At 46.7% G+C, this 17,928-nt stretch overlaps 1 protein-coding gene across 2 annotated transcripts in view; it reads right to left on the bottom strand.

Annotated features, from left to right (window-relative positions):
• Window positions 1-17,928, bottom strand: part of ARMT1 (acidic residue methyltransferase 1) — a 172,199-nt gene that overhangs the window by 119,078 nt on the left and 35,193 nt on the right. The window contains exon 1 of one of the 2 annotated variants that reach the window (XM_055267486.2): window positions 4,077-4,448. The exons of the other annotated variant lie outside the window; for it this stretch is intronic. Within the exon in view, the coding sequence (XP_055123461.2) occupies window positions 4,077-4,160 (84 nt within the window). The 5' untranslated portion in view covers window positions 4,161-4,448. Of the gene's footprint in view, window positions 1-4,076; window positions 4,449-17,928 lie in introns of those variants that run through there. 2 annotated transcript variants of the gene reach the window in all.

The raw sequence follows: 17,928 nt of genomic DNA, 5'->3' as shown, positions 1-17,928 counted from the left end.
CATAGCAAGAGCCTGCAAGCCACCATACGTCTGTGGCTTCTCACTGGGGTCAGAGGATTTGGAATCCAAGCACCTTCCACAAAACTATTGCTACAGCTTTTTGCCGACTGGTGATCCTATTTTATAATTCGGTCACTTTTTTTTTTTTTTTTTTTTTTTGAGATGGTGTCTCGCTCTGTCACCCAGGCTGGAGTTCAGTGGCACAATCTTGGCTCACTGCAACCTCTGCCTCCCAGGTTCAGGCAATTCTCCTGCCTCAGCCTCCCCAGTAACTGGGATTACAGGCACCCGCCACCACGCCTGGCTACTTTTTTGTGTTTTTAGTAGAGACGTGGTTTCACCATGTTAGCCAGGATGGTCTCGAACTCCTGACCTCAAGTGATCCTCCCGCCTCAGCCTCCCAAAGTGCTGGGATTACAGGCATGAGCCACCGCGCCCAGCACGTTTTCACTGGGTAGCGTTATTTCAAATGCATGACAAAGTTATGTAGTCTTACTGAAAGCTATGTTTGTAAACTTCCCCCAAAGCATATCTCTTTCCTTCGTGTTTGGGCTGCTCCACTTCAATTCTCATAATATTGCTGTTAGTATTAGTCACATTTTCCATCCCAGTAAGGCTCTGCTGGTGATCGCATTATAGGTAAATCCAACTTGAGAAGAGTTCAGCATTAAATTTGTGTCAATGAAAGAGTAATCTTTTTATATGTCTGTTTCTCTTGATTGTAAACTCTTTTTTTATTTTTATTTTATTTTTGAGACAGGGTCTTGTTCTGTTGCCCAGGCTGGAGTACAGTAGTGCGATCAAGGCTCACAACAGCCTTAACTTCCTGGGCTGAAGTGATCCCCCCACCTCAGCCTCGCAAGTAGCTAGGACTACAGGCCATGCCTGGGTACTTTTTTGTGTTTTTTGTAGAGATGGGGTTTTGCCATGTTGCCCAGGCTGGTCTTGAACTCTTGGGCTCAAGCGATCCACCCACCTCTGCCTCCCAAGGTGGATTGTAAACTGTCAATTCTTCATTATGAGCAGGGTCAGTCTCCAATTCATTTTTGTATCCTCTGTCCCTCCTACAGATTCTCAAAACACTGATTATTGAGATGGTGGCTGAAGTATTGATGGAAGCATTGGTGATGATGGTAGGAGTAGGTGCAGTGGTGTTGAAACCAAAGCAAATTCCAAAAGTTACAAAGAATAACGATAGCTAATATTGATATGCACTTATTCTGTCAGACACTCTCTTGGGTGCCTTACATTTATTAACTGTGAAATCCTCAAACTACATTATGTGATAAGTTTTATGATTCCATGTTTTAGATGAAAAAACTAAAATGCTGATACATTAATTGTTTTGACCAAGGTGTCACAGATGAGTAGTATAATCAGGATTGTTTGAATCTAGTTTTGAGTCTAAAGCTAGTATCTCAGTCTCTACAATATTTTACTTTCCCAGAAAGTTGCAGACTATCACTGCTTTGTAATTTAATGTTTTTCAGTCCAGCATGGTAGGAAAAGTACAAAGCTTTTGAAAGAAAAATACACGTCCCTGCTCCATCATTTCTAATCGAGTAAGCTATTTCCTCATCTTATATAGTGAGAAATTTTTGCCCTGCCTATCTAAATTATAAGATGATCTCAGATGAAGTATTTTGCAAACTGAACATTTAATTGTAATAAATGCTGCCTTTTCTGCAGCTACTTTTGTTATCAATAAAATTTAGTTATTTTAAGCCAATTAAAATCTCATGCTTAATGGACATTTTCCTTTTGTAGGTAGTGACTTATGCTAAAAATTTCTATCTGAATCAATATTATTACTCAACTAATATGATTGCTTATTTATTGCTAAAGGGGAAAAATCTGGCACAGGCCACCAGTTGGGGACATCACCAATAATGGGATAAGCTGATATATGCCCCTCCTGATGTGATACTCTGAGACATAACATCTCTTGTGTTATTCCTACCCAAAAATCTAATCACGAAGGACAATCAGAGAAACTTACTCTATGAAACAAATGGCCTGGACTCTGCAAAAATGTCAGTATCATCAAAGACAAAAACAAACAAACAAAAAACAAAAAAAAATGTGAAGAACTGTTCCAGGTTTGAAGAGACTGGAGACATAACTAAATATAGTGTGTGATCCTGAAATGGAAAAAAAAAATGGCAATAAATAGCATAATTGGGACAACTGGCAAAGTTTTAGTAGGTCGTGTATATTAGATAATATTGTCACAATGCTAAACATCCCGATTTTGACCATTGTATGTTCGTTAGAGAATGCCCTTATTCATGGGAGATAACACAACAGAGTATGTACAGATGAAAGGTCATAGGGGACCAGGCATGGTAGTGCATCTCTGTAATCCCAGCACTTTGGGAGTCTGAGGCAGGTGGATCGCTTGAGCTCAGGAGTTTGAGACCAGCCTGAGCAACACGATAAAACTCTGCCTCTGCAAAGAATACAAAAATTATCCCCTAATGCTAAATGACGAGTTAATGGGTGCAGGAAATCAACATGGCACATGGATACATATGTAACAAACCTGCACATTGTGCACATGTACCCTAAAACCCTAAAGTATAATAAAAAATAAAAATAAAAAAAAAAATAACTACTAGCAAAAAAAAAAAAAAATTATCCAGGCATCGTACCATGCCCCTAGTCCCAGCTACTCTGGAGGCTGAGGTGAGAGGATCGTTTGAGCCCAGGGGGGTCAAGGCGGCGGCTAGACAAGATCGTGCCACTGCACTCGAGCATGGGTAACAGAGACCCCCCTGTCTGAAAACAAGAAGAAAGAAAGAAAAGGAGGGAGGGAGAGAACGAGAGAAAAAAAGGAGAGAGAAAGAAGAATCATGATGGCTGTAATTTACTCTCAATGGGCTCACCAAAAAAAAATTAATAATATAAAAATACCACATACTTATGTATGGTTAAGACACCACATTGGGATAAAAATTAATAAAGTCAAAAATAAAAATGTCAGATGAAAGAAAAAACAACTAGTAACTGGCCTCTGAGTTAGAAAGAAAGAAAAATAGTTTTATTTCCACACAGTGGTACTTATTTTCCACAAATATTCCAGGAATCAGAGAAATCTAAATACAGGTCAGATGTAAGACAACAATCAAAGCTGCTGAATATTAGAAGAATTCCGATAGCACGTTGGAGAATTCAACTCATGTTTTGAATCCACTACATCCCCCAGGGATATCTATGGTCAGTACACAGCGTGGTAGGAAAAGTCCAAAACTTTGGAAAGAAAGAAAGATCCTCCATCATTTGCTAATTGGGTGAGTTACTTGCGGTTAGCAGTTGAGCTGAACACAATTCCCCCATCTCTGGCAACTACTCCCGTTACACACGATAACTGGTGGGCCCCGATGCCAGGGCCAAAGGGGGATTCTTAATCCAGGCTGAGCCAGCCAGATCTTCTTGTGCGCCCAAGTATGCATGTGCCCGTGTTCGTGTGCGCCCGTGTTTGTTCGCGTATGTGCGTGTTCGCGTGTGCACAAGCGTCTGTGTGTGAGTGCATGTTCGTGTGTGTGTGCGCGCGCGCGCGTTGGCACATCTAATACCTGAAAGTCCCCAGTGCCTAAGTAACGCCTGGGAGTAAATGAGTAGATGCATTCAGGAACAACTGAATTACCAACGTTTCTGGATTAGTTCGCAACGAAAGGGCCAGCGACTCTACTCCGGGCTGGCCCTCCTCCTACCACATCAGATTTTCCAGAAATTGCTCCGAAGCACACTTCAGTAGCTAAGCAGGGAAAGTTAAATGAAGGAATTCTTTGCTCCCAGGGGTGGCGGGGAGGAACTGCCCGGCCACACTGTCTTTCGAATTTCACCGGTTTAAATGGTCAGAGAAGCACCGTGGCACAACCTAAAATTCAGACGCACTCCGCAAACTCCGATCCTGCCCATCCCCTCCCAGGCCACCGCCCTCGCGGGCACAGAGCTGCTCTGATTCTGCCTACGCCTCCGGGAGGAAAAGGGTGCAAATCAGGGGCGCCTCGGCCCCTCCGGGGTGGTCTATCCCCAGGGCCACCCCCGCGCGCGGCCGGCGGCTGGGACCGTACCTCGGGCGCGGGCGAAGCGGCACCCAGCGCGATATGGCTGGTGCAGTCCAGGCTCCCGGAGCCAGAGGAGCGGCCGCGGCTCATGGCGACCCGAGCCCGGGGGCGCGCTCGGACCCGGAACCGGCCCTGAGGAAGCGGCGGCGCCGGGAGCCGGCGGGTGGCGCGGGCGTCTCCTCGGGCAACGGGTAAACACTGCGGGGACGTGGCGTCGCCCGGCTGCGCGCGAGTAGGGTGGCCCGGCCGCTGGAGGCCGGGGTGGAGCCCGAACCCCCGAGCGTGGCCTCCGTGGCGAGGGCCTGCAACTGAGCGCCCGACGCTGCCAGGGCGACCTCGGGGAGTCGGCGGGGATAAGGGTCGGTCCTCTCGGTGGGACTCTGCAGTGAATGCAATTCCAGGCCTCATCCTTAGGTCAGCGATAAATGCAGCCAGTGGTCAGTGTGAACGGTGCTGCTGCGAGTGAGGCGTAGGAGACTTCACAAGGGTGAACGGAGCATTTACTTAGCATCCACTGTGTGCAAATGTGTCTGCAAGCCTGCAACCTGTGCAGGTCCGGGTCCTGCGCTTGGTTTAATACTCAGCTGTCCCAGTCTTGACGTTTTTAGGAAGTTTTGAACAAGGTGTCCTGCATTTTCATTCTGTACCAGGGTCCACAAATTATGTAGCCTGCCTGGTGTGCGTTCTTTCATTTCACCTTCTCAACAACCCTGCCTGGAAATACGGGTATTAGTAATACCAGTGTTAGTAACAGCCACAGCTGCTCATTATTAAATACTCGTGCTCGTCCATGCACTGTTCTAAGTGCTTCCCACGCATGATCGATCTCCTTAAATGAAACAAGATTATGAAGTGGGTATTAGAATAATCCATCTTGAAGACAAGGAAACAGTCACAGGGAAGCAAAATAAAATTTCCAAGATGTACGGGGTAAGTGGTAGAGTGAAGATCAGGCTCCAGATCATAACACTAAGGCACAGAGAAGATGAGTAACTTGTTTAAAGTCCCACAATTTGTAGCAGAATCTGAAAATGGAATCTGCATTCACCTCACTTTAAAGCTTTTGGTGGGCCGGGCGCGGTGGCTCACTCCTGTAATCCCAACACTTTTGGGAGGCTGAGATGGGTGGATCACTTGAGGTCAGGAGTTTGAGACCAGCCTGGCCAAGATGGCGAAACCCTGTCTCTACTAAAAATACAAAAATTAGCCGGGCATGATGGCCGGCACCTGTAATCCAGCTATTCGAGAGGCTGAGGCAGGGAGAATCATTTGAACCTGGGAGGCAGAGGTTGCAGTGAGCCAAGATCAAGCCACTGCACTCCAGCCTGGGTGACAGAGCGAGACTATGTCTCAAAAAAAAAAAAAAAGAAAAAAAGCCTTTAGTAGACGCTTATGCTGTTTGAGACACATAAAATCAAACAGGTGGGAGGATTGCTTGAGGCCAGGAGTTTGAGACCAGCCTGGGCAATACAGCAAGACTCTATCTCTACAAGTTTTTTTTTTTTTTTAATTAGCCAGGCATGGTGGTGCACACCTGTAGTCCTAGCTACTCAGAAGGCTAAGGGGGGGCCAGGTGAGGTGACTCATGCCTATAATCCCAGTACTTTGGGAGGCCGAGGAGGTGGATCACCTGAGGTCAGGAGTTCGAGACCAGCCTGGCCAACATAGTGAAACCCCTGTCTCTACTAAAAATACAAAAATTAGCTAGGTGTGGTGGCACATGCCTGTAATCCCAGCTACTTGGGAGGCTGAGGCAGGAGAATCGCTTGAACCTGGGAGGCGGAGGTTGAATGAGCTGAGATAGCACCACTGCACTCCAGCCTGGGCGATAGAGCAAGACGCCATCTCAAAAAAAAAAAAAAAAAAAAAAAGAAGGCTAAGGCAGGAGGATAGCTTTGAGCCCAGGAGGTCAAGGCTGCAGTGAGCTATGATGACCACCGCACTCCAGCCTGGGTGACAGAGCAAGATCATGACTCTAAAGACAAACAAAAAGGCAAAATCAGAGCTACAGCAGCTTCTCTTGGATTCCATCAGTCATCCTACGTGCATTCATATCGACCCTGAGGATTTCTTCATCTGGACACTGGCTTTTGATCTCACGGTAACTTTGCCATATATCTAATCCAGAATCATCTCAAAGCTTTCACTTGATGCACCGTTAAAGAAAAAGTTCTTAATGAAAACTTAGGCTTTCAGAAATCTATTAATAGTACAGCTTGGAGTAAACACATTTTTAAGTTGTAGTTTTTCCTTGCGGTAGAACCACTACAAACTTGTCAAATTTTCTTTTTTTTTTTTTTTTTTTCCAGACAGAGTTTCACTCTTGTTGCCTAGGCTGGAATTCGATGGCGCAATCTCAGCTCACCGCAACCTCCGCCTCCCGGATTCAAGTGATTCTCCTGCCTCAGCCTCCCGAGTAGCTGGGATTACAGGCATGCGCCACCACGCCCTGCTAATTTTGTATTTTTAGTAGAGACGGGGTTTCGCCATGTTGGCCAAGCTGGTCTCGAAGTCCTGACCTCAGGTGATCCGCCTGCCTCCACCCCTCAAAGTGTTGGGATTACAGTCGTGAGCCACTGCGCCCAGCCAAACTTGTTAAATTTTCAGTGAACCAACACTGCCAGAGGAAACACAAAATTGATGAAAACGCAAGACACCTGGAAGAGAACCAGATGGAAATCCTTCTCCATTAACTCTAATCCAATTGTTTAAGAATCCCATGTCATAAAGCCTAATTCTGCTCACTTTGGTCAACCTTGTAGCTCTTATTCATGAGAATGGAAGATATAAATTTGCACAGTCTTTAAAAATCAGCATGAAACAGATTTTTCTCTGTATAAAACAATGTGATTTTGTGGTAACTGGAGGCAGAAAAAGTACTTGGCTCAGCCCTCCCCAGATGCCTTTGAGATTTCTGGGATATCAAGACATGAGCCAAGTGACTCTTCAAGCAGCATCTGATGATGTGATGACGTCAAAGAAGTTGAGCTGGGGGGACCCCGAGGTCTGGACCTTGGAGGAGATGACGATTTGGGCTAGCTGGGACCATGGTGGTAGAACATTTCAGGCTGGGAGTTGGAGGGGGGCAGTCTCTAGGTCTGATAACAGTTTAAGCAAAGGAGGGAAGAAAAAATGTACAAACAAGTTCCAGTCTAGACCTCTCACAAAACCCCGTGTGTGGGCAGCACCGTGTGGCCCACAATACCTCAGTACAGACCTCTGTTTTGGAGTTTTCTTGTGGTGTCGTAAGTTTAGAACTCTGGTTTCCTCCTTTTGCTTGTTTGTTTTACAGATGTACATGTTTCTCATAGGGACATTTGTAATATGATAACTTTTGAAGCTTTTGACTTCCGTTTGAAAACTTGTCACTGAAATCACTCCTATGACATTTTAATTGTCTAAAGGTTGTTTAAAAGAGTAGGCTTGATTTTAGTATTTTCCTAAACACTTGCTATGATCTAAATGTTGGTGCTCGCCATCCCAAATTCATTTGTTGGAACCTAATACCCATTGTGATAGTGCTAAGAAGTGGGGCCTTTGGGAAATGATGAAGTCATGGGGGCACCACCCTCATGATTGACATTAGCCCTCGTAAAAGTGGCTCGGATTTGTTAAAGGATACAAAGTGACAGCTAGACAAGAGGAATCAGTTCTAGTGTTCCATACCATCGTTTGATGACTACTGTTCACTATAGTACATTATATAGTTTCACATAGCTAGAAGGATACTGAATGTTCCTAATACAAAGAAATAATAAATGTTTGAGATGATGGATCTGCTAATTATCCTGGTCACTATATATTTGTATCAAAACGTCACTATGAATCCCATCAATATATACAATCATATGTCAATTTAAAAAACACCATTAAAATTTTTAGCCCGGCGCAGTGGCTCACGCCTGTAATCCCAGCACCTTGGGAGGCCGAGGCAGGCGGATCATGAGGTCAGGAGATCGAGACCATCCTGGCTAACATGGTGAAACCCCGTCTCTACTAAAAATACAAAAAATTAGCCAGGTGTGGTGGCGGGTGCCTGTAGTCCCAGCTGCTTGGGAGGCTGAGGCAGGAGAATGGTGTGAACCTAGGAGGTGGAGCTTGCAGTGAGCCAAGATTGTGCCACTGCACTCCAGGCCTGGGTGACAGAGCGAGACGCCATCTCAAAAAAATAAAAATAAAAATTTTTAAATGAAGAAAAAATTTTCAAAAGCAAAATTCTTTCTTAAAAGGACTTATCTCTATCTACATATAAAGTAACATTTTTGAAACTTAAAAAATGTGGCTTGAGTGAGCTCCCTTGCTTCTTCCTCCATGTGAGGATATAGCAAGACAGGCCGGGCATGGTGGCTCAGGCCTGTAATCTCAGCACTTTGGGAGGCCAAAGTGGCCAGATCACCTGAGGTCGAGAGTTCAAGACCAGCCTGGCCAACGTGCTGAAACCCCATCTCTACAAAAAATTAGCCGGGCGTGGTGGCAGCTGCCTATAATCCCAGCTACTCAGGAAGGATGAGACATGAGAATCACTTGAACCCAAGAGGCAGAGGCTGTGGTGAGCCAAGATCACACCACTGCACTCTAGCTGGGTGACAAAGCTAGACTCTGTCTCAAAAAAAAAAAAAAAAAAAAAGAGGACACAGCAAGAAGGTGCCATCCATCCATAAGGAACAGGAGGAGCTCACCAGGCACCAAATCTGTGGGCTCCTTCATCTTGGGCTTTCTGGCCTCCAGAACTGTGAGAAATAAATGTCTATTGTTTATAAATTCCCCAGTCGGCCGGGCGCGGTGGCTCACGCCTGTAATCCCAGCACATGGGAGGCCGAGGCGGGTGGATCACGAGGTCAGGAGATCGAGACCATCCTGCCTAACACGGTGAAACCCCGTCTCTACTAAAAATACAAAAAAATTAGCTGGGCGTGGTGGCGGGCGCCTGTAGTCCCAGCTACTCGGGAGGCTGAGGCAGGAGAATGGCGTGAACCCGGGAGGCGGAGCTTGCAGTGAGCCGAGATCCTGCCACTGCGCTCCAGCCTGGGCGACAGAGCAAGACTCTGTCTCAAATAAATAAATAAATAAATAAATAAATAAATAAATAAATTCCCCAGTCTAAGGTATTTTTGTTATAGCAGCCTGAATGGACTAAGTCCTAGCTGAACGAAATGTTCTCAAAGCCTGCAAGCAGCTCCTTCAGTCATCTACCAGAAGATTACTTGGTGAAGTACAAACCACTGAAACCTGCTATTCCAAGCGAGTGGCAGCTCTTAAAGGTCTTTAAAGCCATTCTCAGTCCTTTCCTAGACTTGTTTCACTTGTTTGCTGATCCTTATTTGATATATCTAATAAATGAACACTCTTCAGCAATGACTTTAATTCATCCTAAAACAGATCCCCTGTCCCTTACTTGTTCTATTGTGACATAAAGCTAGTTGTCAAACAATTTGTCGGTGTCATTTCCAAAGATTTTCGTACATTTCATTTCATTTATTTCAAGGTCCATTTTCTGTCTTTTCCCCATACATATGACTGTTTCCAATATATTTTTACACCTAAAATGTGATCCATCTTATAACTTTATTATAGGCTAAGCTTAGAGAAACATTGAGAGCTCACTTCATGAAAAATAAACTGAAAGACCTTCGGTTTCACTATTAAGGTAAATCACAATTGTTCTTTTAAAAAAACATCTTATCAAAAATGTAAAGTACATTTCAAGACATTTTAGTTGGGTAAATATAAGGTTCTAAAAAACACCTACAATAAATATATATTTTCTTGTCCTATATGATGTTTATTTGACTGTAAATTCAATACATTTGAATTCTGTTTTAATTGGTATTTTCTTAACTAGTCAAAAAGATTTGTTGTATATAATGCCACCATTCATGGCCTTACTGAAGTGATCTTTCAGTTGTGAAATTGCAAGTTTAAAATAGTTTAGTATTCTTGGAAAAATTTAGAGGGATAAACTGGGCAATCAATGTTAACATTTTTCTGTTCTAGGAGGAGAAAGCACTTTCTAGCAAAGGATTGCCAGAAGGACCACATCACATGTCTTTTTATAGGAAAAGTGTCAACCAATCGGGAGGATTAGGGAAAGACTGGGGTGAAGCAAGAGCTCCACGAGCCTTCTTTGAATCCTCTGTCCTCTGAGTCACCTGGCAGCCAATTATTCCTAAAGTTTTTTTCCCTTTGGGGGTTTCCCTAGAAGAGCTGAAGTCTACTACTAATAAGAACAGAATTATGTTGGGGGCTGAATAACATTCTTCTTCACTAAGGCTCAAAGTTAGTGTTTCCTATCATCAAAATTTATTCTTAATTTCCACTTTTTTTTGTTGTTGTTGCCCAGGCTGGAGTGCAGTGGCGCAATCTCGGCTCACCGCAACCTCCGCCTCCCAGTTTCAAGCGGAGCCTCCCTCCTGCCTCAGCCTCCCAAGTAGCTGGGATTACAGGCATACGCCACCACGCCCGGCTAATTTTGTATTTTTAGTAGAGACGGCGTTTCTCCATGTTGGTCAGGCTGGTCTCAAACTTCCAACCTCAGGTGATCCACCTGCCTCGGCCTCCCAAAGTGCTGGGATTACAGGCGTGAGCCACCACACCCAGCCACATTTCCATTTCTTAATGGTTATCTGGAATGAAAATTTACATGTTTCATCTTTAAAAATGTCATTCACACAGATGGGTACTGCTAACTACTGCTTTCATTTCATAAGCATGTGATTTAAATTGAGCATATTAATCACTCAGAAGGCATCTATAAAATTACCTTAGATTTTTATGCTGATATTTACCTTTTAGCATGTCATTACGCTGCAGATTAAAAGCCTCCAGTTGAAGGTTAGATGGAAGGAAGCTCCTCAATTGCAGTTGAATATTAATATATTTTTGAAATATGGGACTTTCCTTTGCATGCGCATTGAGGGCTGAATATTTGTGAGAATGAAGATTTCACATCTTGTTTTAAATTTCATCAGCACAGAAAGCATATAGGACAGCTTGACAGCTTGTACTTAGAACAACATTAGCAGTTATTACATATAGTACTGTCTTACCTCGTAATTATACCTTGAATTGATTAATAAATATTACCAACTCTACAGCAAAAGCTAATTTCCAAAGCCGTTCAGTATTCAGTAATACTGATTGAAGGCTGTGTGTCTTATTTGGAAAAACTTTCAATCTCAGCCCTGAGTTCAAAAAATTGAAATGAAACATTGTCGCCACTGATCCATCAAATTTCTGTGCATCAGAGCAAGTCAGGATATATGGTTTCTATTTCTGGCAAAAACCTGTAGAAGTGACAAAGGTTAAGTCCGCAAGAGCGATGAAGTTCAACATTTACACTATTGGTTTAATAATGCCTGATAAATACAAATATTTTCTGTGATGTGTTTGCTGATGAATAATATAATGAATAACCACAGGCTTTTCATTTTCAAAAGCTTTGTAAATGTACCCAATTAAACCCTTTTCTGGTGAACACATATTTTTACCATCATCAGTTTTAACACATCTTATCAGATTCTACTTCAGATTGTACTGAATTCATGTTTTCTGTTTCTCTTAAAATATTCTCACCTGTATTCTCTCCACACAGGCTTTTTTGATTACTTCAGTCTTGGCACTGATATTTCACATAACAACTGCTCAGTATTGTCAACATTTTTGAACTTGTCAAGAGCCAAAGAAAATCATTTGCCTTGTTTTTAAGGCAAAAATGTGTTCATGTTGCTCCCAACATCCTCAACTCTGAACAACCAGTCTCACTGAAAGGCAAGTTTATCTTCTCTAAGAGCACGTTTCTTTGGCTGCAGCAATTAAACATGATTTAATGAACTCAACATTGGTAAATGGCTCTCTTTGACTGGCTGATAAATTAACCACTCAGAAACTGACTTTGGTTGCAGCCTCATTTTATCTTTTATTTTTGTGAGACAATTCTGCTGTGGTCAGATATTCCATTTTAAATTTTCTAATTTTTCTAACTGTTACTTTTCTGAGAGTTAAGGATATTATAACAAGTGCTTGGTCTAGTTATGTCAATGTCTAAGTATTCTTTTAGCACATCTATAGTGTCATCTTTATAGTAAACATAATGCTTTGGCATTTAATTCTACAAAAATAATCTCCTACCCACTGTCTTAAAAGCATGACATCCAAAATCCATGTTTCTTGTATTAACATGATGAGTAAGCTCTGGTAATTTTAAAAGTAAAGTAAATGTCACCATAGTACAATACATATTGTACTTTACCAAACACCATAGAGTTATAACTGTACCCCTATTATTTGTGATGTGTGGATGAGCAGGGCAAAATGATAAGAGCACCACATGTAGTCTCTTTTGCAACCCCTCAATCCTGCTGTTTGAGTGTGAAAGTAACCAGAGACAAAACATAAACAAATGTGGCTATGTTCCTATAAAACTATCTATAGACCCCAAAATTTGAATTTTATGTTACTTATCTTCATATGTCACAAGATATTATTATTCTTTTTTTAAAAAACCAACCAAAAATTTAAAACTGACTCTTAGTTTATGAGCCATATAAAAACAGGTAACTATGGGCCATAGTTTGCCAACCCCTGGTCTAGGTCAAAGTTTAGGATATGGGTACATTTTTCAATTGGAATCAACTTAAGCTAAATTATTTAGTAAATGATTGCATAGGTAGTACTCAGATACACCAAAAGTCATACAGATGATAGAGGAATGACTAACATTTGGAGAACACCGTACAGGGAAACACAATGGAATTACCCAGCAGTGCTAAGTGAGCCCTTGAGGTTTATGGTCATGATTTTAAAATGAAACCAGTCAGCTCGATTGTATGATTTTTCTCCTATATATTTCCATTGTTTGAGAAAATGGAACATAGTTACCTTCAACCAAGGTCAGGGTTATGCCAGGAAAGTAAGATAGGGAGAGGAACAAGGTAATTGATTGTTTTTACAAGGGAGTCATTATAATGATGGATCATAGAATTTAAGCTGGATAGTAAAGAAAATGAAGATAGGAAGAAAATAAAGGAATACAGGAGTTTGAAAAAATAGAATAGGATCAATGACTGAGAGGTCCTGATGAGGTCAGAGCATTGTTGCAATGGGGCTATTCCAGTTAAGTGAATTGAAAGGAGAGTCGGTGGTGGTCAGAGTAGGATGCTTAAAACCAGAGATAGTGCAGTTCCTGGCCTAGGCTGTAACCATGGGAACAGGTGGCTCAGCTGAAATATTGCAAAAAAAAATCATTGATTCTGAGGCATGTCATCAACTAACTGAATGGCCAAGATTTTGGATGGGTCGCATAGTTGGACGTTGATGTCACCAAGGATGTTGACAGAGGACGACAGCTAAGAGCAAACCTCTTCAATAGATGTAGTACTTAAAAATTAGAGGCTGGCTTCCTTCCTTCCTTCCTTCCTTCCTTCCTTCCTTCCTTCCTTCCTTCCTTCCTTTCTTCTTTTCCCTCTCGGGCCCAGGCTGCAATCTACTCGGCTTGCTGCTGCCCGCGCCGCGGACTGCCTGGGTCTGCCGGCGCGCGCCACCGCTGCCTGCCTTTTCTCCTTTCACTGCAGGCACGCGTTCGCCATCTTGGCCACGCTGGTCGCCAGCTCCTCACGCCGAGTGCTCTGCCCGCCTCAGCCTCCCGAGCTACTGGAACTACAGACGGAGTCTCGCTCACCCAGTGCTCGGTGTTGCCCAGGCTGGAGTGCGGTGGCGTGGTCTGGCCTCGCGGCAGCCTCCGCCCCCCAGCCGCCTGCCTTGGCCTACCAGGGTGCTGGGATTGCAGCCCCTGCCCGGCCGCTGCCCCATCTGGGAGGTGGGGAGCGCCTCTGCCCGGCCGCCCCGTCTGGGAAGTGAGGAGCGCCTCTGCCCGGCCACCCACCGTCTGGGAAGTGAGGAGCGCCTCTGCCCGGCCACCCACCGTCTGGGAAGTGAGGAGCGCCTCTGCCCGGCCACCCACCATCTGGGAAGTGAGGAGCGCCTCTGCCCGGCCACCCCGTCTGGGAAGTGAGGAGCGCCTCTGCCCGGCCGCCCATCGTCTGGGAAGTGAGGAGCGCCTCTGCCCGGCCACCCATCGTCTGGGAAGTGAGGAGCGCCTCTGCCCGGCCACCCCGTCTGGGAAGTGAGGAGCGCCTCTGCCCGGCCGCCCCGTCTGGGAGGTGAGGAGCGCCTCTGCCCGGCCACCCATCATCTGGGAAGTGAGGAGCACCTCTGCCCGGCCTCCCATCGTCTGGGAGGTGAGGAGCGCCTCTGCCCGGCCGCCCCGTCCGGGAGGAAGTGAGGAGCGCCTCTGCCCAGCCGCCCCGTCCGGGAAGAAGTGAGGAGCGCCTCTGCCCGGCCGCCCCATCCGGGAAGAAGTGAGGAGCGCCTCTGCCCGGCTGCCCCGTCTGGGAAGTGAGCAGCGCCTCTGCCCGGCCGCCCCATCCGGGAAGAAATGAGGAGCGCCTCTGCCCGGGCGCCCCGTCCGGGAAGAAGTGAGGAGCGCCTCTGCCCGGCCGCCCCGTCTGGGAAGTGAGGAGCGCCTCTGCCCGGCCACCCACTGTCTGGGAAGTGAGGAGCGCCTCTGCCCGGCCACCCACCGTCTGGGAAGTGAGGAGCGCCTCTGCCCGGCCACCCCGTCTGGGAAATGAGGAGCGCCTCTGCCCGGCCGCCCTGTCTGGGAGGTGAGGAGCGCCTCTGCCCGGCCACCCATCGTCTGGGAAGTGAGGAGCGCCTCTGCCCGGCCTCCCATCGTCTGGGAGGTGAGGAGCGCCTCTGCCCGGCCGCCCCGTCCCGGAGGAAGTGAGGAGCGCCTCTGCCCGGCCGCCCCGTCCGGGAAGAAGTGAGGAGCGCCTCTGCCCGGCTGCCCCGTCTGGGAAGTGAGGAGCGCCTCTGCCCGGCCGCCCCGTCCGGGAAGAAATGAGGAGCGCCTCTGCCCGGGCGCCCCATCCGGGAAGAAGTGAGGAGCGCCTCTGCCCGGCCGCCCCATCCGGGAAGAAGTGAGGAGCGCCTCTGCCCGGCCGCCCCATCTGGGAGGTGAGGAGCGCCTCTGCCCGGCCACCCATCGTCTGGGAAGTGAGGAGCGCCTCTGCCCGGCCACCCACCTTCTGGGAAGTGAGGAGCGCCTCTGCCCGGCCGCCCCGTCTGGGAAGTGAGGAGCACCTCTGCCCGGCCGCCCCGTCTGGGAAGTGAGGAGTGCCTCTGTCCGGCCACCCATCGTCTGGGAAGTGAGCAGCGCCTCTGCCCGGCCACCCATCGTCTGGGAGGTGAGGAGCACCTCTGCCCGGCCGCCCCGTCTGGGAAGAAGTGAGGAGCGCCTCTGCCCGGCCGCCCCGTCCGGGAAGAAGTGAGGAGCGCCTCTGCCCGGCCGCCCCGTCCGGGAAGAAGTGAGGAGCGCCTCTGCCCGGCCGCCCCGTCCGGGAAGAAGTGAGGAGCGCCTCTGCCCGGCCGCCCCGTCCGGGAAGAAGTGAGGAGCGCCTCTGCCCGGCCGCCCCGTCCGGGAAGAAGTGAGGAGCGCCTCTGCCCGGCCGCCCCGTCCGGGAAGAAGTGAGGAGCGCCTCTGCCCGGCCGCCCCGTCCGGGAAGAAGTGAGGAGCGCCTCTGCCCGGCCGCCCCGTCCGGGAAGAAGTGAGGAGCGCCTCTGCCCGGAAGTGAGGAGCGCCTCTGCCCGGCCACCCATCGTCTGGGAGGTGAGGAGCGCCTCTGCCCGGCCACCCATCGTCTGGGAGGTGAGGAGCGCCTCTGCCCGGCCACCCATCGTCTGGGAAGTGAGGAGCGCCTCTGCCCGGCTGCCCCATCTGGGAAGTGAGGAGTGCCTCTGCCCGGCCACCCATCGTCTGGGAGGTGAGGAGCGCCTCTGCCCGGCCACCCATCGTCTGGGAAGTGAGGAGCGCCTCTGCCCGGCCACCCATCGTCTGGGAAGTGAGGAGCGCCTCTGCCCGGCCACCTATCGTCTGGGAAGAAGTGAGGAGCGTCTCTGCCTGGCCGCTCCGTCTGAGAAGTGAGGAGCTCCTCTGCCCGGCCGCCCTGTGTCTGGGTAGAAGTGAGGAGCTCCTCTGCCTGGCCGCTCCGTATGGGAGGTCTACCACGGAGGCCAGAAGCAATGTGAGGGCTGGACGTGGTGGCTCACGCCTGTGGTCCCGGCACTCTGGGGGGCGAGGCGGGTTGATCACTTCGGGCTAGGAGTTCGAGACCAGTCTGGCCAACTTGGCGAAACATGAAGAATACAACAGACAAACCAACCAACCAACTCAGTGACAACAAAACAGGTCTACCCTGGAGTCATACTCTAATTTTTTCTATTTTCTTCCCTTTCTGATCCTTTATCCCACTTTCTTTTTCTTCCTCTTCCTTCTCCCTCTTCTTTGTCAAATAGAGGATTGAGTTATCATCACTGATCCATATAAAGTCCCTCTCTCATTTATTTTAACTCCCACCCCCCATTTCTATTCCCCGACTTCCCATGTGCAACCTTCCTAATATGTTTGATACGCGTGTTTTTGTTTGTATGTATTTTTAGAAAATGTTCATTGTTTTTGTATGCAAAAATTAATTAAAAAAAAAAAAAATTAGAGGCTGGGCACGGTGGCTCATGCCTGTAATCCCAGCACTTTGGGAGGCCAAGGCAGGTGGATCACCTGAGGTCAGGAGTTCAAAACCAGTCTGGCCAAAATGGTGAAACCCCGTCTCTACTAAAAATACAAAAAAAAATAGCCAGGCATGGTGGCAGGCACCTGTATTCCCAGCTACTCGGGAGGCTGAGGCAGGAGAATCGCTTGAGCCCAAGAGGCAGAGTTTGCAGCAAGCTAAGATTGTGCCACTGAACTCCAGCCTGAGTGACAAGAGTGAAACTCCACCTCAAAAAAAAAAAAAAAATTACAGCTGATCCATGGAGTTGGCAGCTCTTTCCTGCATAAAAACTAGCCCTCCTTTTTGGTAGCTGGAAATAACAGATTGCCCAGTGAAATTGTTGTGGTTTAAAACATTTTCCCTGCTTTAACCAAGTTGCCAAAGAGTAGATTAACCCTTAATTTAAAATGTATTATAAATGAGATCTGGTTTCATATATATGAAAACGAAAACCAAAAATACATGAAGTATACGAGAGATCTTTTCTTCTTTTTTTTGCTCAAGAACTACAATGCCCTTTTTAAAAAATACTGAAAGCTGGCGAGGTGTGGTTGCTCACACCAGTAATCCCAGTGCTTTAAGAGGCTGAGGTGGGAGGGTGGCTTCAGCCGAGTAGTTCAAGGTTACAGTGAGCCAAGATCATGCCACTGCACTCCAGCCTAGGCGACACATGGAGACTCTATCTCTAAAAATAAAAATTAAAAAACTGAAAGTCCTTAGATTTACCCCTGGACTTGAAGGCCCTCTAACAGTGGTTAAGTAGACACACCCTGGAGTAAGGGTGTCTGGGTTCAAATCCTGTCTTTGCCGTTTCTGAATTCCCTGATCTTGGATAAGCTTCTCAACCTCCTAGGGCCTATCCCTCATCTGTAACATAGAAGTAATAGCAGTGCATAATCCATGTGGCTGCTTTGAAGATTAAGTTATGTAATGTATGTAAAATGCTTAGTCTGCAGAACCTAGGACAAAGTACAAAATAAGTATGAGCTATTAGCATTACTCTTCTAAAACACAGAGTAGAGAATTCTCTCATAAGACACTACAAAGAAGAGCTAGCAAAGTGTTTACTCTTACTGTAAATTATTCTGAAATTTGGAAGATCATTGGCTTAATTTTTTTTTGACTACTCAGTATGTAAGAATACATTTTTGAAGCATTTTCTTTACTTTTGGAAAATAGGAATTTTAGAAGGGGGTTGGAGCAACAAAGAGGTGCCTTGCCTCCAGGAACTTAGAACTATCAATTGGCCTATG

Source organism: Symphalangus syndactylus, chromosome 2 (genome assembly GCF_028878055.3).
Source record: "Symphalangus syndactylus isolate Jambi chromosome 2, NHGRI_mSymSyn1-v2.1_pri, whole genome shotgun sequence".
Lineage (NCBI taxonomy): Eukaryota > Metazoa > Chordata > Mammalia > Primates > Hylobatidae > Symphalangus > Symphalangus syndactylus.
The sequence above is the reverse complement of the archived record's forward strand: the minus strand, read 5'-3'. Positions and strand labels throughout refer to the sequence as shown.